The 21,754-nt window shown below is 41.8% G+C and overlaps 2 protein-coding genes and 1 pseudogene across 2 annotated transcripts; 1 reads left to right on the top strand and 2 right to left on the bottom strand.

The window, feature by feature from the left end:
* Positions 1-1,055, top strand: part of LOC118334551 — a 1,943-nt pseudogene extending 888 nt beyond the window's left edge.
* Positions 1,056-1,458: 403 nt separating this feature from the next.
* Positions 1,459-6,628, bottom strand: tada1 (transcriptional adaptor 1). The gene is made up of 8 exons (XM_035671481.1): positions 6,499-6,628; positions 6,004-6,095; positions 5,847-5,912; positions 5,347-5,441; positions 4,989-5,201; positions 3,776-3,927; positions 3,419-3,575; positions 1,459-2,663 (listed from the first exon to the last, which is right to left on the bottom strand). The coding sequence occupies exons 1-8, from the start codon at positions 6,570-6,572 to the stop codon at positions 2,511-2,513; spliced, it is 1,002 nt and encodes a 333-aa protein (XP_035527374.1). The 5' UTR covers positions 6,573-6,628; the 3' UTR covers positions 1,459-2,510.
* Positions 6,629-11,675: 5,047 nt separating this feature from the next.
* Positions 11,676-20,920, bottom strand: LOC118334216 (angiopoietin-related protein 1-like). Its single transcript, XM_035670049.1, has 5 exons — positions 20,677-20,920; positions 16,523-17,361; positions 14,865-15,058; positions 13,518-13,788; positions 11,676-13,031 (listed from the first exon to the last, which is right to left on the bottom strand). Exons 2-5 carry the CDS (start codon positions 17,322-17,324, stop codon positions 12,844-12,846), a joined length of 1,455 nt encoding a protein of 484 aa, XP_035525942.1. The 5' UTR covers positions 17,325-17,361; positions 20,677-20,920; the 3' UTR covers positions 11,676-12,843.
* Positions 20,921-21,754: the final 834 nt, after the last annotated feature.

Here is a 21,754-nt window from a genome sequence, read left to right as displayed (position 1 = left end):
ATCGACATGGAGAGCCAGGAGCGCATCAAAGCGGAGAGGAAGCGCATGCGGAACAGGGTGGCCGCGTCCAAATGCCGGAAAAGGAAGCTGGAGAGGATCTCTCGGCTGGAGGATAGGGTCAAAAACCTGAAGAGCCAAAACACGGAGTTGGTTTCCTCTGCCAACGTCCTCCGGGACGAGCTGGCTCTGCTCAAGCAAAAGGTCATGGACCACGTTAACAGCGGCTGCCAGCTCATTTTGACGCAGCAGCTCCAAGCTTTCTAGACTGCCCAGGGGAAAAAAAACCAAGGGACATTTCTTGGGGACCAAATGCAGCTTAAAGTGGGCCTGTTGGGCTTTGCGGGAGGAGTCCCTGTGTCTCATTTCATTTTTCCACCAAATTATCCGCTCAGGCTGCACCCACAAAGGGCAATGAATGGAGACTGACATGATACTTGTAATTGGTCAGTATGGTGAAATATTACAGAGCAGAAGCCACCAAACTTATGGCAAGGACGCACACAGCTCAGAGGGGACATTTGCTCCACATAACCTTTTGATGTGACTTGGCACTTCAGTCTTTCTTTTCCATTCAAAACTACAAGATCAAATTGAGTCAAGCCAAGGTAGCATGGCAAGTGCCCATACCTTATGCTAATTTTAAATTGATAAAGTCCCATGCAGTCCTGACAGCCTGCGTGGGATCAAATTGCAAAGGGGACAGAAACACAATGTGAACGAGGCCTCGGCCCTGCAAATATCCCACTATGTCAAGTAGCAGTTTATGCATATAGACTTGAGTCGAGCACTGAGCATCCCACCAGCGACTATACAGTATGTACAGAGTAACACTAAAAAAAAAGAAAAAAGTTTCACACCTTTACCCAAGGACTCTTATAGGTGTGTGTAGCGTTTACTGACAAAACTGCCTTACTTTCTTAACCTTTATGTTCATACAAGTTTGTGATAATAGGTGTAACTAATGTTAGACCTGAAATAACACTTTGTAATATTTGTACGCTGTATTTTGAGCACTTCAGAACTGTACATATGACAAAATAAAATGTTGGACACGCGTGATGTGTGAGTGCCTTTGTGCCTGCTGAATAATTCATCATCATATACAGTCTAACAGTGCATTACACCGAGTGTTTGTTATTGAAGGAACTGGGACAGACGGGATATTGAGTCACCAGTGCAGTGTGAGGAGCTCGTAATGGCTGGTGAGCGTACGCGGCCGCCCATTGGACGGCGAGGTGTCGGAAGTGAGGCGCAGGCTACCAAATATGGCAAGAGGTGTTCTCAGCGCGCACTGGGACGGGTGTGTGTGAATCACCGTCCTCCCACTACAGCTGGTGACTCCTAGAAGAAACCCATGAGGCATAAGCAGATCTGTTTACACACTTAGAGAGAGTGCCGAGGCACAAAAGAAATATTTAGAAAGAAGGAATATTCTCTATTAGCTAGTGAACAACTTGTACAAAAAACAATATTTATTGTTTGAACTACTGTCTGTGGTATAAATTACAAACAAGCTTTGTGTAGAAAAAAAAAAAAGTAAAAATTTATACACATTTGAACCTGGTGTGGCACATGAACATGGTGAACAGATATTCAAGTGCACAGAGTCAGCTTCTTCTCTCACACACACTGTGGACCACCTACACTGACGGAAACACACGGGCCTTAAACCAGACACCAGTAAATGCTTTAAGAACACAAGACAATTTCAAGATATGTTCATGAGGGGCGTGATGGCACAGGAGGCAGCTGTCCGGCACATTTTAAAGAGCCTACACACCCACAGTAAACCCACAGCGGGGGGCTTGATCAGACCTCTCCCCCTGTACAGATGGCACTTGATGCGCCTGTTTTACCTGTTAAGGCGGGCTGATTTCCTTCTTTGTCATTCTTGAGGTCTAATCAGATGAAATGAAAACACCTGTGTGTAGCATATACAACACAATATGTTGTGACCTGGTCACGTACACAATGCTACATGATTAGATATCAACAGTTCAGTATTCTCAGGATGTTTGTTTGTGGCTCATATCTGACAACACAAACAAGCCTCTAACCCACATACGCCTAAACATTAACACTGTGCAACCAGGCCCAGCACCTTATTTTCCTCATCAGTGCTTATAAGCTGTTGGTATATCCTCAACACTTTCAATGTTTTACCACCAGATTAGATTCTCGCTATACAACAGAAGCTCTAAATGATGATTGGTCGACTGCCAAACTGGCTGTTGGAAGAGACAAAAATAAACCGGCTACAGCGCTAATTTGCCAGTTACTGGCTGGAGTTGACTGCCCACTCTGTGTCCGCTGTCCAACTGTTTTGTTTCATCTTGCTCCACTCGTGCTTTATCTTTCTGTGCAACGGGGATGTTATTTTTCCAGGTATTATAAAAAGGAATTCAGTTTTTGTTGGACACACTGGTCCCCATCCATTTCCATGTGGGGGTTATTTCTGTGTTTGGTTCCTGATGATGCCCAGTTCATACACAGACCCGTGTCAGTGGATCTCAGCTGACGAGCACGCCGTCTTTGGCACCGAGGCGCTGCCGGTGCACGTGGTCCTGCTCTAGTTCTTCGTGGCTGGGGTGCCAGAGCCGGGACAGGATGCGCTCCATGTTCAGGGCGTACATAGTGTGGGAGGGCATCACACCGTGGTGAACCTGCATCAGACAAACGTTTCAGAAAGATATTTAAACATACAAACCTCTGTTGGTTGAATGAGGGCAGGCCAGGGGAATTAAAGTGTACAGATTCAGTGATAAGCAGCGAACGCACGGGTCCATAGTTCAACAATATGACATGTTTCCAGTGGAAACTATATTAAATTTCCCGCAACAAGAAAACACATATTTACACAATATCTTGTGTGACCAGCTATTAACTACTAGGTCATTACTTATTAACAAGGTTATTAAAGCTCATTGACTTCTACACACAGGGTAACACTTTTATTATGAACAATGAGGTAATGTGTCAACATTTCTATGTATGAAGATTATGATTTTAGAATGAGGACTCTTAATTTAGTTATTCAATTATTGCAACTAACAATTATCTCCTTGCTTAATCATTTAGACCCTAGATTGTCACAATTGGGAAAAATGCTGTTCCTTTTTCCTAAAGCCCAGGCTGATCTCTTCAGTTAGCTTATTTTCCCCAACCAACAGTCCAAAATCATTTTTCTGTTAAATTGTTATTCTTAGTTAAAAACAATGGAATGTTTTTGCTTGGAAAATTACAAATAATTGTATCAACTGATCATTTCAGCCTTATTATGTGACCTTTTATAAATCACCATACAACTCTGAAAATACAATTGTCCACATGCTTGGTTTGATCTGGGGTGTTTCAAATACTAGGTGCCAAGTTGGATGAAGGTCTTGGAAGCGCAAACACACAAGCACATTCCTCTCACCTGTAAAGCCTCCAAGAGATCAAACATGTTTATTGGAGGGAGGGGCGCGGGGAGCATGTCAGCAGAACAAGCCAATAAGTGAACAGCTTGTTGCTCTGCGTCATCGGGTGACACTTGAGGTGGTGGGCCAGCAGGGAGGGAAGCACTTGGAGGGGGACTGAAAGAAAGAAAAAAATCACTATGGACTGAAAAATGTCACCAGCAACAGAAACAATGGTTCACTGTACGGATTACTGTATGAGAGCAAAGTTGATAACATTAACAAAGAATTACCTTTCAGAGTATTTATGTCTACATCAACATCCTTATATTAAATCAGAACAATGTCTATCAGCTAGTGAGAGCTTTTGTCCCTACCATTCAGTGACACTGTGGTAAGCAGCAAGGCTGTTTTTCAGATAAGGCTGCGGCGTGACATAACTGCCAAAGGCATAGGGGAAATGACCGTCTCGTAACCGATACGCCTTCCTCCGGGTGATTACAGCAGTCAAGACGTCTTTCAAGTGTTGCTGAAATAAATCAGAGCACAAAGTCAAGCTTTGCTTGATCTTCTGGGTAAACACAGCAGTTTCCTTTAATAAGCGGTACAGAAAGTAAATCTATCCAATCATTTTAAGCCTCAGCATGGATGTCAACGAAAAGTTAAGACCGCCATTCTGTCATATTCTTTGAGTTTGGACTGAAGTTAGACATCATTAACAGACATTTACACAATGATTCATTTCTTGAGGACAGAATCAATTACACTGTTATGAATTTCAAGAACAAAACTGATACGTGGAAACACACAGAAACATTCTCTTATATATTCTATTAAGAGAAAAAATTAAAGAAGTCAACTCCAGATGTACCAAGCGTACTTAACAACCCAAATCTGATTTTACCCAGGTGAGCTGAATGAAGAATCCCACTTGATCTTAAATTGGTGGCATTTGGCTGATTGTTATTAGCATAAGTATCACTATAAACACGATACGGGGGAGGTGGTGTGCCGCGTGCAGCACATGGCCAAGAACTGTACAGATGCAACCCATCGACTATTGAACACCCGTGTTCAATAGTCCACAGGTCTGTTTATGCGTATAATGCAAACTTGTATGAGATCAACTCTGACGTGAAGGGGAAAAATGGATACTTGCTTCCAGTGTTGGGTGAGGACACAGGACAAGTTGAATTTTAGTAGTAATAACCTTTTTGCCATGTCATTTCAGTCATGTTTTAAGGCTGCAAATTTGAATACTTTTAATACATCACAAAATCATGAAACCTATCACTGTTTCTGTGTGATGATATCAAATCTTTACACAATATAAAAAGTGACATTTGGGGTCACTCGCTCAGTTTTGTTGGAGATGCAAAAATCAGGTACTGGCATTAATGATAATTTCACAGCACTTTTATTTATTTTTCTCTCATTAGGTAATTTATATAACTGTATGTACACATTAAGGAAAGTCAGTGAGGTCCGATAATGTGGATGGTACACAGTACTAGACCATCCATTGCTGAACTGTAGATTGAGGACAACGGCAGCATTATAAACAGAGCTGTGGACTGAACTGCTACAAACCTCAATAGCATAGATCATGGTGCTGACGGCATCGTCTGTGATGTTATCCAGGCCCAGCTCAAAGGCCGTCACCATCATGCGGGCCTCCAGCTGGCCTCGCGTGGGCAGCAGCAGAGTGTGGGCACTGAGACGCAGCTCCTCCTCCTCACCTCCCACCTCCCGCGGACTGAAAGGCTGGGCAGCGCTCAGAGGGTTCTGAGCCTGGAAACGATGCTGAGGGACAAACAGGACATACAAGCATCCAAATGTTACAGACCGTCAGTCGTTCAAGCACCTGCTGATTATTTAGGTGCTGATATAGTAGAGCAATAGTTACGCCGTGTCTCTGCAGGGATGAATATGAACAGGAGTTACTTACATCAAATTTTTGTCTCGAGGAACATTTCTTCTTCCCTTTTGGTTTGCCAGGCTTTGAAGCAGAGCCACCTTGCCACTGTAATGGCCCTGCACCCTCTAGTGGACAGAACACATAACAAGATGCACTGAGGGAACAAAAATGGAGATGCCTAACTAACTGGCTCTTGAGCAAGGTAATGAGTGTATCTGCAGTGGGTAGGCACTGGAAGTCTTTGATTACAGGCCATTTCACATTTAGCTTTTATCACGTACATCCTTTCCAATCATTGACTAAATCCACTTTAATTCAACTTTGTCATTATTTCAAAATGTCTGCAAATCGCACTGCTCCAACAGCAGACACCTGCGACAATAAAACCAATGCAACAAATGAACACAGCTGATAAAAAAGGTACAACAGATTATGGCTGCTCGTATAGAAAGTTTGGATAAAACATAGATTGAATTCAAACAGGAGGTCAGGGCCGGTTTCAGAGAAAATAAATCATTTAGAAATCCTACCTGGCGTGGAGACGATGATCTGGCAGCGTGTGAGGATGGCCAGGAGGAAATCATTGTGAACATGGACTGCGGAGGAAGGAGGGAAATAGGAAATAAGCAACACCATTTCAGATAGCATTCATTTGTCAACATAAACAACATCACGTATCTTACAAACCGTTCTCCTGTGCCAGCAGACGACGTGCCTCGACGTCAAACTCCTCTTTGCTGATCTTTTGTTTGAACCACAGCTTCAGGTTGGCCCAGTAACTGCAAGGAGAGACAACAAACAACAAACATCAACAACAGGACAAACTTTACTCCAACAGTTACAGGAAAGTGCATTTGCAACACTACCTTCATTTCATAAACAAATGCATCAGCCAGCTTTAAACAAGTGACCCAATGGAAATGAATGAAAAGGTTTGCTTTTTTTCTTTTCACCTAACCCTAACTCAAGCTACACATCGAGATATATTCAAGCGCTTTTCATGAACATACAAGACGTTGAACTAGACGTCAGGTTATCTCATGAATCCGGATAATAACGTTACACTCGCGGAGCACCCTGAGCTAACGTTAGCTACCGGCAACATTGCTTCACGTTTCAGCGGGAAACCAACAAACAGGACAGAAAACACACACACACACACACACACAGCGCTCCACTTACTGCTTGACATTATCGCCAATTGCCTCCGTTAAATTTTTCTTCGCAATCTCCAGCTCGCTAGCATGAGCCGCCATGGCGTTCAGAGAGCCCTACACCGACGTCATCACCCGGCGACACCAATGTCCCCTCCTTTTTCTTTTTTTTTTTTTTTGCCTGTAAACTTTATTGTAACAAGTAAGTTTTGAATAACAGGATGAGAAATATGACAATGAACAGTGACGATACATGACAAGTAATATTACCATTCGCTTTACCTGACATATTTAAATATGTAATATAATAAGTATGATGGATAAATACAACTGTAGGGGGCGCTGTAAGATTCAAATGTCCTTTTTCATGAAGTATTATTTTTTATTAAATCGTAGTACAAATAAATAGCAGACAGATTTTTCCTAACAAGCATGTATTTTAATTTCTACCTTTACACTTAAAATTAGCCTTCCTCTTCCTCTTCGCTTTGTCCACATCACAGCACATTTGTTTGCGAGAGTGAAATGCTTATAAAAGGTGTCAGGTGTGTGTACAAGTGCTTTTTATTTTTGATAAACCACTCATCCTGTGTGTCCTTTCATCGGCCACAGAGTGAGGACCACGGCATGGTTAGGTAGTAAAACTACTCTACCACTAGATGGTATCATAGTATGGTCTAAACTCTGTCAAATCCCTCTATGGTGAGTGAAAAGAGGTAGTAGGTCAGTGCGTTTGAAATCTGCCATGCTGTATCAAAGTGTCAACACATCACAGTAGCAAGATGAGGGTGCATTTTACCCCAGAAATATAGTGCTGTGACAAGATCCAGCTTCCACTCCAAAGCAGAAAGGGCTAGCTCTGACTGTCAGCACTGTTTTCAAGGCAGAATTACATGTTTTAATGCTCATGGTTTTTTTTTTTTAATGGAGAATGTTTATTTCCAAAACATATGAGCTCATATGGCACCCTGAGATCATTATCCTGACCTCATGTATGTAAAGTGTGTGGCTGTAGGGTGACCTGATCAATGTCAGAAAAAAAAGATGATCTTGTGGGGATTAAAGCAGAGTTGCAACAAAGTAAGAATGAATCAGCATGAATGTATTATCAATGTTGATCTAATGATCTTTCAACTTTTTACTACTCAGTAAAGTAGATGTAAAGGGGATGTTTTTTTGGTTCCCCTTTCTCCAGAAATACTGCCTTTAACGATCTTAGTAACCTCCTTCCAAAACAAAGCCAGCTGCCAGAATCGGAGGAGTTTTAATAAAATTGGAGAAAGCTGTTATTTAAAAAAAAAAAAAAAAATCAAATCCCATTTTAACCACTGAAATTCCTGCCCCATTCAAGTCACTCACATCTGCAGCTACTTTAGAATGCAGCAGCTGAAACATGAACTACTGCTAAATGAAGAGATCAGACAGGATATTTCCTGTTCTATCATTTCAATAGTACAGTTACCAGATAAATTCTGAACTGGTGGAAAAAATTATCACATTTAAAGCACATCCGGGGTTTGCTACAGCAGGACTTTAATTTCATTTGACTATGCCTTGGTGTGGGCTCTTCTGTATTCCTCTTTTTGTATCATTTTTTATGCTATTATTTCTAACTTATGCTGCAAACTATTGTCTTTTTCAGTTATATGTAGAATTTATTGTTAGCAGCTGGAAGAAAATACCAGAATTGATGCTACTGCTCCACTGGGCTGGATGTAAAACATTCATGTGGTTCCTTCTGTTGTTCTTTGTGGCTCTTTGGCTCATGCCTCTCTTGAGCAGGTTTAGGCTGGGAGGCCCTTTTGTTTTTCAGTGTTTTAACTATGGTGTAAAAACAGTTGAGTGGTCAGGGCGATCGCTCTTTTGGCTCTGTCTCCCCAGGCGGTCCTGAAGCCTTAAACAGACCTCCATGACTCATGCCATTCATCACAATAAGTGAAATCGTATATCCAGAAAACATACAGTTAACGGTCATACAGCAGACTATGAGTGGGTCCTCCAGTTTAGTGACTAATGCTGACTCCACAGTGTTCTGAGGTCATACTTCTTTACAAAGGAGATTCATTTGATAACAGGGTTTCAAGGTTTGAGTCTAGAATAAACAAGCTTTTTATGCCAACCACATGAACAATGAAAACCATCTGAATGTTTGGTCACTAATAGATGTATTTAACAGACTGCGTATCTGTTTGGAGGCAGCTGAAACTTAAGGAGCACGCTTCTCATGGCTCAAATGTTCCTTTGTTTGTTATCCCTGGGTTGCGATCGGTGCTTAGATTGCTTCTTTCTGTCAAAAAAACTCTTTTAAAATAAATCTCACTTTTGCAATCTCAGCACTCGTTTCTAGGCTCCACAGCTAAATGAAATATCACTCCTCTGTATGTTTTAGACTAATAAAGGAGAGTGGAAACTGCCGCTGTCTGCAGCTCAGTGAGCCTTCCCAGATCCCTCCAGATGATCATCCATCTTAAGCAAGTGTCTGTTAAGCTTTAAATCAAAAGGGCACTTAGGAACGGATTTAGTTATGGAGTTGTTTAACTGTTCAAGTTTGGGCAAAACTTAGTCACGGTGTTTATTTTCACAGAAAACAGCTCCACATCCTGTATGTTGATTTGCTGGTTGACACTAACTGAACTTTTGAGGCCTAATGAGTCACTCTCACGGACATTCCCCGAACAGCAGATGTCTTTCAGCAAACAGCAGTAGAGCCAGCTTCTCCAAAAAATCTTCCGAGCCTGGTGCCACTTTGGTGGTGAAATTCATGGACAGCAAAGCTTCACTTAGCGACAAAGAGGGCTTTCACTTCTGAAACCTGCAGCAGTTCTCAGAGGACCACACTGCAGCAGCCCTCGGCCATCCCTGGTCTGCCGGCCAGGTAGTCGACGGGGTGCAGGCTTGAGTGTGGTCCCCTCACCCGAGCCAAGGATGTCACCTTCTCTGTTCCAACGTCTGACTGCGCAGGAGTTTGGTTTTGGTAGGCTAATCATGCATTTCCATACCCCCACGAGGCTGTATAAAATGTGAGGGTTCAGTGTGTGGTTGGCTGAATTATTGGAAGACTTCAGTTACAGCTCCTGTGGTGACGGAGCATCCCACACTGGCAGTCTGTGCAGTGGTTGAGCTCAACGTTTGAGAGGCAGACTTGTCACAGGAAGGTGGCCCTGCCATAAAAAAGGGTAAGGTTTAAAGAACAAGTGTGCTCAGATGGCTCGCTGTTCAATAAAACTCTTGGAAGAGTGTCTGAGCATGCACTTGACCTTTTCAACTGTATACACCCTAGTAAAGGAGCTTGTGTGGGTTGACACACCTATCTATTCTCATATTGGATACATACACTTAGATAGGATTTGTAAAATTAATAGTTTGACATTTTTGGAAATGTGCTCATTTGCTTTTTTGTCAAGAGTGAGATAAAAAGATCATTTCCACTCTAATGTCTTGAAACAGGTAGCCTGGCTCTTGGTGTCTTGGTGTCCACCAACTATTACCTAATTTTACTAATTAACACACTATATTTAGTTTGTTTCATCCATACAAAAAAAAAACCTGACAACTAGGGACAAGAAGTTCTTAGAGGAATTTATGTGTTGGAGTATTGCCAGTAAAACCACAACTTGTTGTTTCTACATTGTTTTTTGGATAAATTAAAAGAGTTATGTTAATTAGAGAGCTGTATAGATACTGGTGATGTTTTAAACTTTGCACAGAGCCAGGCTTGCTCTATTTCCAGTCTTTATTCTAACATAGGCTAACTGTCTGCTGGTTCTAGCTTCATATTTACTACACAGACATGACCGTGGTATTAATCACCGAATTCTATGATTTATCTCTATGATATATCTCCTATTTTTATTTTAAACTATTCCTTTGGGTACAAATGCAATCAATCTTCTAGTTTCTGTGCTAAGCTAAACTAATTGCTTGGAGGCTGTAGCTTTATATACAGACACGAGATGTGTATGGATTTTCTCCTCTCTGAATATTACTAAAAAAGTCGACCTATTTCTTAAAATAAAAAAATAATACAGACACGCAAGACACAAACCCTGCAGATGTTTGATGATGTGACAAATTTAAAGTATAAAAGTATTCATTGTGTTTTGTTGGGCAGTGGAACGAGAAGAATAGACAGTGAAAAAGAGCCGTGTAGTTCAGGTTGTCAGCCTGACTTGAAATGATGACTTGCCCTTACCCAGTCATCCGCAGAAATGTGTTACTACTTGAAACGAGATGTCTCTGTAAAGTATTCATCTGTCTCCTCACAACTTTTTCATGCCAACAGAAAGCACACTTACCATATCCATTATAAAGAACTCTTATTACAGATAAACGCAGTTATGCCTAATATTTTTAGTAAGAAAACATTCTTTGGCACCTCCTTCCAAAAGGACTTACAGTATCTGTTTGACTCAAACAACAACATTTGATCTGCATGACTCACACCCACAAGTTAGTTTGGAACGTCCAAGTAATCTTAAGAAAGACTAAAAAGTAAAATGTCATGTACTAATTATGACTTGGTTAACAGTATAAATCAGCATGGCACATGAAAGGAGTTCTTTTGAATCCGAATGAACAAGAATCTCCCCTGATGTGACCCTAAATGTTCTCAATTTATTGACTGTTAGTTGTGTAATACTGTTCTGCCAAGTATTGTGACTCACTGGTTTCAACTTTTATTGCTGTTTAATTTTAACATTATGATGCCGTTTTTATTAGACGCTGCTCTTTTACATGTACATAAACATACTTCCATGTCCAGTTGGGTTTGACGGGTCTCCCAGTTTGTGTTTTGTTGCTTTATAAAAGTTTGTTAAAGAGATGGGTGTGAGGGTGGTTGTGGTCAATAAGAAAAAACACAATATGAGTATCTATTTTGGGCTCAGAGACTAAGGGCTGTTGGATGCAGCACTGTTGTTCAAAGCAGACCCACCACTTCAAATCCCCCCCGGCTCCCCTCTCCTCTGGGATGGTTCCACCAAAAGGATGCCGCTCTGCTTTCATACCATTGATTACAGACTGCAGGCACCCGTGACCTTGTCAGTGACAGCTATTTTTATGAAAACATACAGTTCAAGCACTTTTCTGTGGAAAGAATGTAAATTTCTCTGTATTTAAAAAGAAGAGGGGGTGGGTTGGGGGAGGGGGGGTAACTTGGAAATTTGGACCGATTCCATCCCAGTTCACCCCCCCCCCCNNCCTTCTCTCTCCTCTCTTTTTCTTCCTCCATCCTGTCTGGCTTTCAGCAATGTGTTTCTCGTTGTCTGTCCCATTGCCTTTAACGCTCAACACGCTTGGTCGGCATATTTTTCGTGCTTGAAAACCACTCAAAACACAACGTAATTCCATCTTTTTTTTCTCCAAACAATACTTGTTTTTTTTCCCAGAGTCATACTGAAATTTAATCAACAGCCAAATGAGAAAAACATATCACAGCAATTTCCATATGTGCAAGCACACTAGAATGATTGTCGTATATACAGTGGAGGAAATTAGTTCTATTTTCTGTACGATCATTTACTGTTCCCTCAGGACACCTGGCCCTTTTCACTGTTATGATAAGTTAATTATACACATAAATTATCATTTCTGGTAATTTGCACCTGGACAAAGCAGTTTAACATACAGTATAAAGGTCATTTTAAGTGTAGAGAGAAATAATAAACTCAGTATTGTTTTCGTGTATTCAAATGTACATAAAACCGCCTTCCTTTCTCCAATTCCTAAAGATGTTGGTCTTTTCAGATTGCAGAAGTTGATACGGAGTCTAAATAAATCTATATAGGTATTAATGAAATTTATCTTCCAGCTCCCAGCAAATATAACACAAGTTAAACACCATGAACGAGTGTTTCCCCCCACATGTTTATCTTGGCGAGGTAGGAAGAGCTGCATTTAGATCTTGTGACACTAAAGCTTATGAATGAAATCAATTCCAATGAAGTGTTGTTAGGATGTGGTGCCTCCTCTCCACGGGGCGACCTAGTAATGAGGAGAACACTGCGTTCTCTTAATCAGAAAGACAGCTTGCATTATTTAGCTGCAAAATTTTGGCAGTGATACTTAATTTCCCTTCACCATCATATGTATTTGGTGGAGCTGTATGGCTTACTATAAATAGTCGTGTCCCTTAAATCCTTCTATGTGTGCATCTATTATGATATAAAGACAACAATGTCCACGTAGAGTCAATGTCTGTTAGAGGAGGCATTTCAAGTCACTATTGATGGTTGGTAGTCTCCATTGGTGTAGTTCTTTTATGTGTGTTCAACCAGTTGCTGATGACGTATACAGTTACAAGGTTTAGAATTAGGTTCAAGTTTGCCCTGGCCTCCATTGCTGCCCCTTGACCAGCCTGGCTTACAGTATCTCCTCAGTCTATGGGCCTGATCAGCATACGGACAGACTTCATAGAGTAGAAGCCTCCGCCATAGTCGGCCCAGAAAATCCCATCTTGGAATTTGCTGCGGTAGACGCCTCCGGTGTACCAGACACCGTTAAGATTGGCTTGGCCACAAGAGTTGTACCACCAGCCTCCTTTATGGAAATGGGCACAGTTACCTGTTGTGGACAAACAGGAAGGGTAAGGATATGCTCTATGAGGAAGTGTGTTTCTCACAGAGAAGAAACACCTATGATTTGAAAACATCTACACATTGAAATAAATCATAGCTTTCTGTTTTGCATTGTGTAAAAAAAACAGCATACCACTTTCTACAACAATTTGTGTGACACTGTCTTTTTTGTATTTATAATCAAACATAAACTACAATAATCATCTCCTTCATGGACACGGTCAGCCTCCAGGAGAATTGTGCCCCCATATTTGCATAAAGTTAAACATTTTTATGTCACTTGCTTCTCACATCTCACAAAATCACATTCCAAAAATGTGGTTTTTTTTAGAGTGTCTGGAGTGTCTGATTTTTGACCAATAAAAAAAAACTGTATGTTAAAAGAGAGGTTTGAAATTTCAATAAAAAATATTATTATGCAAGTCAAAGAAGGCTATTTGCTACAAGAAGGCAAAGGGAACAACTCATCTACCTGAGAAGGCGTCCTTGTCTCGATCCAAAGTAGTGAACTGTTTGCCGTTGTGACTGCTCAGGGAGTCTCCGGCATTGCCCTGGTAGGTGCCCAGCCGCAGGCGGTAACCCTCACTCTCAGGCTCTAGATGAAAGCTGCTGTACTGAGCGTAGACCTTCTTGCCCATCCAGTCTTCCAGCTCCACCAGCAGCTTGTAGTCCCCCTGCCTCCCAAGGTTGTAGATGCCTTCCAGACCGAGCCAGTATTCCCCGTCTATGTTGCCAAAGCCGCTCTGAATCAAAAGAAGATTAAAAGGAAGGTTAGAGAAAGATTACAGAAAAAAGGAGTTTAGAAACATGAGAATTGTTTAGGAACGTCAACATCCTTGTGGATGGGGCTCTGGGATTGTCACAGAACAAATGAGAATTTTCTTTTTGATGACATTTTGGTCACAGTTCTGTAGTTAAGACAAACTACAAAACTTCAAAAGAAAAAAACATTGTGGTAAAAGAATGCCTTGTCTTTGAAAATTCTAAGAAAGACATGTTGTAAGGTTTATGCAGGAAAATAAGCATCCATCTTCAGAATGCTGGTTCATCGCTCAAACCCAAAAGATCTCTTGGATCCCTGCTAATGGTGAAACTGGCCTGGGCGCTTGTGTTGAATAATCGCAAGCAATCTGCATCTGGCCATGTGCCTCCAGAACACTTCACTTGGTAGAGAAGGTTGAGGTTTGTGATTGTGGATTGGCTTGGTGAGCCAGCAGATGATGAATGATGTAGGGTTTCAGTCCGTGGCCTCCTCTCTGGTGCTGTGTGTGTGTACATGTGGTGGCTTTGTGGGAGAGCGCAGAAGCAAATCAATGTTGAAGAGAGCAATTTAGCTTCCAGTTACACATGCACAAGCCTGGCCGGGCTGAATGGAACACTAGATCACCGAGGCTGCCAGCAGCGATATACTCCATTCTCACAGAGCTTTGATGAGAGGGTCTATATGGTGTGGTGTAGTAAGCCAACAAGCCAGCAATCCAGGAAGGCACCATAGTAGTAGCGGTTTTGGAAAGAAATGCCTTCAGTTTCAGCTATGGAACATACCTTCCTAGTGGGCAATCCAACGTTTCATAATGGGAATCGCAAACCAAATGACCTCGGACGAATAGTGCTGCTGACTGGGCATTATATTTTACAGTAAGTGAAAACACAAGGATTCTGGCCCAGGAAATAGTCCCAAAGACCCCAGATGGTTCCTCTAGATGTTCCATGTAATGGGACCCCTGTTGTCTCTGGATGAGCCAAATATTCTGGTTAGCTCAGGGGAGGAGACAGAAAAAGAAGACAGATAGGGCAGGGGAAGTGTCATTATCATCACCTTGTAGTTATCCCAGTTCCTGAAGAAGTTAACCGACCCGTCTCTCCTGCTCTGGATAACGGTCCAGCCCCCGTTGTCTATATCCTGTTCACACCAGACCTGCACAGGCCTCTCTGATTCGTCTGGTCTGATCAGGTACATGCCGCTGGTGCTGTGGCCAGCTTCCTGCGCCTCGAGACAGTCTCTGAATGGGCCTGAAGGAAGGAACAATAAGAGAGCGAGGCAGGTGGTAAAAAAAGACAGGGACCAGCTGGAAATGAGAGAGGAGGAAGTGTGTAAAGGATAGATAGTTTAAAACCTTATTCCGACTTTTTTATATGGTGTTACATTTCCTCCATTATGATTAGATTTACCATCTGCCTTATTTATGTGGTATATTTACGATACATGATATATATGACATATTTAAATCATAATTGATATTCCAATTAGGGTAAACAGGTCGTAAAAAGTCTGTCAATTTTAGTTTAGTTATTAAAAAAATATATATATTTTGCAAATTACATATATCATAAAATTATACAGATGTTATATGGTTGCATATATTGTTTATGTTTACTAAAAAAATTATTCTGGTTTGAAGTATGCAATCACTGTGTTTTGGCTTTGTGGGGCAGTTTTAGCTACTTCGAATGCCAGAGGACTGAGACAACAACATGAGTGCCACAAGTTTACATGATGAGGAAACACTGAAGTCACTGTCTGACAGAGAGTAAAATAAGTAGGAAAAACCAGTACACAAGAACAAAATCACACAAGCAGACAGAGTAATATAAAACATATTTATGTAGGTCTGCAGAGATACACTGGTTTACTATGTCCTCCCAGAACAGCAGAGGACAATGACGCAAATTAAGTCAATTTAAAAAGAAATTGCTTGCCTTAGTTTGAGGTCAAAAAACCAAAATACATATCTTGTTAATGCATGGTAGAAGTACCTAACATCTGCTTTTTTTGAGATAATTCTACATTCTTATTAGAATATGTTTTAATTTACACCATATGTAGCAGGGCAAGTAACCCTCTCCTAGTTCATAATATAATAATAATAATGTAAAGGTGTAGTCCATTCACCTCTTGAGGTATACCAGAAGTGCCTCTACTTTGTGGTTTGCAGGAGCCTATCATGCTAGCCTGGGTTTTGTCTACGTCTCACACGCAATGGAACGATCTTGTAAAAGGATCATTTACATACACAGCTGCGCTGAAATCCTACACACTTTATTATTCTTGGGTGAGAGCAACCTAAATGTGTCAGGAATTTCTGTTGATGAGCAAAATCGCACTGGTTAGGTCTTTCTTTGCTTTGCTTTAGGTCCCCTGCCTCAATTGAGACGTTACAACATTTTTATTTCCATCCTGATTTGTGTTCTTTCTGTTGAGGGGGAAGCAGAGTTCCAGCTGAATTTGCAAATCTTTAACCTTTGAAAATGAGGCCACTGGCCCACCTGCAGATGTATTCAAAGTCAGTGGTTATTATTTTGTTATGGTTGGCCTGCTATAGCCTACATTTTTACCATGACTGTTTCTGATTTGTTAGAATGAATCAATGAATAAATGAATGAAAATGAAAATGAATGAATGGATGAATGGATGAATGGATGGATGGATGGATGGATGAATGGATGGATCACTTACTAACTAATTCTCGCACTCACCTTCAGCACTGAAGTTTCTCTGTGGGGGTTTCTGAACCTCCAGGGTGCCACTTGTAGGTGACGGCCCAGAGCGAGAGCCCCTCTCTCGGGCAAACCCTCTGGTGTTGTCCCTCTGGATCTCATTGGTGAAACGTGGCACATTAACAGGAATGTTCTCAGGCACCACCTGCACAAGTGGAGGTCCCATGGGTGACTGCTCATGCCTCCGGCTGTAGACCTGCATACAACGCTCCTCTAGTGCCCCAATCAACACTGACTGGTTGTTGACTACTGCAGACAGGGCTGAGTATTTGGCCTCCAGTTCCCTGTACCTGGAGGCCAAGCGCAGAGACTCAGAGGTGGCATTGAGGATGCGTGTCTCCAGCTGTGCCAGCTCCAGTGAGTTGTCCCTCTTCCTGATGATCTCGTGCAGCAGCTGCATGTAGAGCTGGGTCACTCTGGAGTTCATGTTCCTACTCTCTTTCCTGAGCAGCTTCATCTCATTCACCAAGTTGCCATCCACATCCACCACCAGCTTCAAAGTCTCCATCTCCCGACGCTGCTTTGACAGGAGGTCACGCACCGAAGCCACATCTAGGCGTGTCACTCGGTCTTTGTCGGTGGAATAACCGCGGGCGGCACAGATGGGTCCTGTGATCTTTTGCTCAGGGACCAGGAAGGTGTAGGAGCATTTTTTGCCTTCTCCGCTGGCCTCTGGAGCTCTACGTATCCGGGAGAGGATGGGGTTCTTGGTGAGGGCTTCGCTGTTGTCCCAGAAGGACAGACAAAACAGAATAAATAGGCTCCATGTTCCAGGCCTCATGGTTCCTCCTCTCTTTATCACAAAACAAGCTAAAGATCTATAAAAAAGAATGAAAAATGCAACCATTATACTTAAGGAAAAGATTGGTGTTATTCCATGTTACACTTCTTTAAAACCAATATTGTATTAGTCTGTCTCTCATAACTTTACAACTTCCCTATTTGTCTTTGGCACTCAGCCCTAAATCCATTGATTCCTACAAAAAACTTCAATCTTGAAAATGACTCACAAATATCTATAGTTTAATTTTTAGCTAGGTTAGCTGCATGAAGAGCATGAAATTTGATATACACATTCATGTCCCCCTCAGAATGAATTGTAATCACTTTGGTGATAACCTGACTTTTTATCTTGGCTATCATCAGGTCAAAATATTTTAGTTAGTTAGTTTATAACTAAATACTTGCACAACTAACGATATTCTGCCTCCGTTATACTTTGTGTTAATTAGCAAATGTTAGCATGCAATTACGCTAAACTATGATGGTGAACATGGCAAACATTATACCTGCTAAAAATCAGCACTTTAACATGGCCATTGTGAGTGTGTTAAGATGCTATACCACGCTTTGGCTACACAGACCTACTTGTTAGTAAGATGAACTCACTGTTGGCTGTGGTCCTTTCATTGGCTGTGTTGACAATAAGAAAGATATTGAATGTCAATGACTCTTTCTTTAATTTGGTCCAAGTATTTACAAAGAAGTTTTCTTTTTGTTACCGCTCATGTTGTACTTTTTGTTCAATTTCCTACCAGATGTTTTCTTTTTTCCCCTAATCCAATATAACCACTGTGGCTGCAAATCTTAAATAGTCAAGGAGCAGCAGTTGGCATGATACAGAAGAGAGCTTCCAGTTAAAACTCAACACAAGAGTCTTGCTTAATTATGAAGTAAGTGGGCATTAAAATGTAAAGTGAAAACTAGCAGACTGTGGCAAAGGCACAGCTGGCTTCACACAAGTACTGCAGACAGTCCTGCCCCCGGCAAGATGTGCCTTCTGGTAATCTTGTGGTGGAGTAAGAGCAGTACCACCCACCCACCACAAATCTGTTATCTTAACTCATATTTTCAATACATTCCCTCATGGGTTCTCTTTCATTACAGCCCTCACCACTTCTGTATCAGGTGTCTGGGTGTGTGCAAGTGCTGGATCTGTTTTTCATATTTCTGTAGATCTCCTGGCTCAGACCTTCCATGAACCTCCCCTATAGCCTTTCAGTGTACCTGCATTGGCTTAGTATGTTACAAATGTTAATGTGGCCATGGATGTCATTATAAATGTCACTTTAATGAGAAAGCGTCCACTGCTAGTCTTTGATGGATTCATGTGTAGAGCTGCGTATGTCAGTAATGGTAGAAGTCAGCAGGTGATTATCATTGGGCCTCACTGACTCATTTTAACTTGCCATTTCTGCCTGGCTGGTACATAAGTAGATAAATCTGAATTTGGTAAGGAATAAAATAAATGGATGTGTCTGAGGAGCAGCAGGGGGAGCAGGAATCCCTGATTTATGAGTAATGTTTTCTGGAGTCTATTTTTGGAAGGGAAGCTTGTGTTTTGATCTTATTGGTTTTGACAGCACAACGAATGGAGCAGGGGTGGGTGACGTTCAAAAATGCATGCTAAGTGAAAGATCCCTCCTTCCATCTTTAATAACGAGGATTGGATCTGGAAGTGGAGCTAACGGTGAGCCAACTTCAGGCTGATTTTGGCAGTCGGACCAAATCCAGCCAGAAGGCAGTCTGGTGGATATGCCCAAAGAGGTTAAGTAACCTTCATCTAACACTTCTGACAGGCACACAATATGACCCAGTTCACATCGGAGCTCATCAAAACAAATCTGCAGCGGATTTTAACAGATGCAAAAGGAGCAGAATTACATGGGTTCAAGACAGAGACAGCAGGGGCTTTGAATCATTTCTGTGGTCTCTTCTTGATGTTTAGTTGCACTGAAGAGTCCTGACCACAGTTAATGGGACAGATCCCAGAGCATTACCTAAGCTCAAACTGCTGCTGTAGCAGAATAGTTCTCTTTTATCATTGTCGAAGGAAAAAATGCTTGTCTCAAGGAAAATATTTAACATCAGGTTTTTGTGTTTTCATAAGGCACAATGACTTATTGACAGAAAGAAAGTGTCTGAGCCAACATTAATTTTTAATAACTGGCTTAAAAGTTCAAAAGTGCCCCGGCGCCTGTATTTTGTCTTCAAAATATGGAACAAGCTGCAGTTTGTTTTGTCACAGATTATAAACCATTTGGGGGAATAGGAAAAGACACTTTAGGGAAAACGGGCCATGTGTCAGAGCTCAGAAACACCTTGGCACTGTCACACAGTTATTATTACCCGGAGAGGACTTTTTCCTGTCTTTCCGTAATCACAGGTCATCCCCTTCAATAGCTCGGTCTCAGCAATTGGCCCGTCTTCACGTCTCCAAGCCCACAATATGAATCTCACAGGCCCTGGTCTGACAGGAGTGACAGTGTTTACACAGAGGCTCCTCAGCCAGGGCTGTGAATCTCATCGGCAGTTATTACCACCAGGTTTCTCTCTGTCGTTCACACCCTGCTGGTCTTCATCAAGTCAGCCGCAGCTGCCCTGTTTTTTTGTTGACTTATTAAACTGGTATTTTCTCCTCTCCTCCCTCAGAGCGAGACCTGACCAGAGCCAGCCACCTCATCTATATTAATGCAGTCCTTACAACCAGACAGGTCAAACTTTGCGGTGGCTGGTTTTCCCAGCCCAGAGGAACAGGAGGACTCTGCCAATCGGCCCACTGACTCTAAGTGGTGCCACTGAGCTATAACTGTCTACTGGTAAGCTCCCCAATTAAAAGATTTTCTTTTACACTAAAACCCTCAAAAAGTTTATCCCAATACCACATTTGCGTCCCCTCTTTTCTCTACAACTTTATTTCAACATACACCATGAATGTATTGCATATCAGAATGTCCAAGTTTTCCAGTCTAACTTTGTTGTGGCTTTTGCCCTGGGCCAGCAGATTCTTAGGACTCTGCCAATTAGCCCACAAGTTATTCTGATGGTGCCACTGATTAGGTCTGTCTGCTGAGGGGACGACACGATGCATGAGCTTTGTACATGGTGTATATGATCATGGGGTCTATACCAGATGTACATATGGAATATTAAAACAAGTATAAATTACAGCTCAAATTCATATTCACATCTAGAGGACTTAAATCCAACTTCATTGTTACCTTTACTTATTTATTCATAGTAATGACCGGGAAATCTAAAGTCTCAGGAGTTTGAATAAATAAAAAGCATTCAAATGTCATTAATTTTTCAAATACCATGATTACAGAAAAAAAAAAAAATACAAATCTTACCTGTGTCAGTGAGTTGAGGCAGCGGTCCAGGAGGTGCAGGTAAGACCCAGCTTGGTGTCTCAGTTGTGTTTCTTTTGCAGCTTCATGCTTTCCATTCTCCTCCTCTCACTCTCAGTCTCCCTCTGTCTTTGCTCTCATTAAGAATGAAGGCCTGCATACAGCTGTGGCACAAGCAAACACTCTCCACTAGGAGAACAGTAGAGGGTGGTCCATATGCAGAAAGAGGGAGGCTGATGGTGTGATTTTCTCTGTAGTCTGAGCAGAGGGAAGGCTTTGCCCTGCCTTCCTCCTCTGATGTTGCGTAAAGTTTGGGAAGAAAAGACAGACTCCTCCTAATATAAGGTTTCACCACAAATGAAAAACTAAGCGGTGAATCATACTGGCTGGGAGTCAGCAAGAGGGGTGAAGACACTCACTCCAAATCAAGCTGTCATCATTTAACTCTCATATGGTCTTGTTACAAGGTTGTACTGCCTCCCACATGCACTATTTGTCTTATAGAAGTTGATGACACGCACATGAATACACACATCTGACAGCTTCATTCATATAACTGCTATTTTTCATAGTCTACTTACTCCTCCTCACAAAGCTGTTTCTTATCAGCTCTAATCTAATGACTGAGTGATTCTGGTGATCCAGTAGCTTTAGCATATCGAGCGGAAGGTCTGTTCTGGATGTGAGCGTTTCTCTTGTGTTTGCTCCGTATATGGGATGTGTGTGTCTCTTGCGGCAATCCAAGAGCTATTGGCAGCTGTGTTTATTTGGTTATGAGGACAATATGCGAAGGGCTTTGCAGACAAAAAGAACGCCCCCCAGCTAAATGTTTTGGATTGAGGAGGAAGCACAGGCTTTGATGCATGGGGATTCTCTGCGTGGGGAGAAATACTTCAGCATGTGGGAGGACACATTTGCTTAACAACAATCGAGGCAGGACATTCATAATGTAGGAGTGTGAGTGTATGCTTGCGTGTGACCCGTACATGTATGAGAACATGTGTTTGCGTATGTGTGTCTCGAAGGTAGTCGGTTGTATATAATAGAGGTCGTTCAATCTAAATAAATTATACATAGAAGA

The sequence above is a fragment of the Morone saxatilis genome, unplaced genomic scaffold (genome assembly GCF_004916995.1).
Source record: "Morone saxatilis isolate NCDOM2014 unplaced genomic scaffold, NCSU_SB_2.0 Contig23, whole genome shotgun sequence".
In the NCBI taxonomy this organism is placed as follows: domain Eukaryota; kingdom Metazoa; phylum Chordata; class Actinopteri; family Moronidae; genus Morone; species Morone saxatilis.
Note: the sequence above shows the minus strand (reverse complement) of the source record. Positions and strands in the feature narration are given on the sequence as shown.

Excerpts from the sequence above, each read along its gene's own strand:
- LOC118334216 (XM_035670049.1), bottom strand. The coding sequence starts at position 17,324 with ATGAGGCCTGGAACATGGAGCCTATTTATTCTGTTTTGTCTGTCCTTC. Across the intron at positions 13,789-14,864 it reads GGAACTGGGATAACTACAAG|AGCGGCTTTGGCAACATAGA; the intron begins GTGATGATAATG and ends CTTTTGATTCAG. Across the intron at positions 13,032-13,517 it reads AGACAAGGACGCCTTCTCAG|GTAACTGTGCCCATTTCCAT; the intron begins GTAGATGAGTTG and ends TGTCCACAACAG.
- tada1 (XM_035671481.1), bottom strand. The coding sequence starts at position 6,572 with ATGGCGGCTCATGCTAGCGAGCTGGAGATTGCGAAGAAAAATTTAACG. Across the intron at positions 3,928-4,988 it reads CCATGATCTATGCTATTGAG|CAACACTTGAAAGACGTCTT; the intron begins GTTTGTAGCAGT and ends GATTTATTTCAG. Across the intron at positions 2,664-3,418 it reads ATCTCTTGGAGGCTTTACAG|GTTCACCACGGTGTGATGCC; the intron begins GTGAGAGGAATG and ends TGTCTGATGCAG.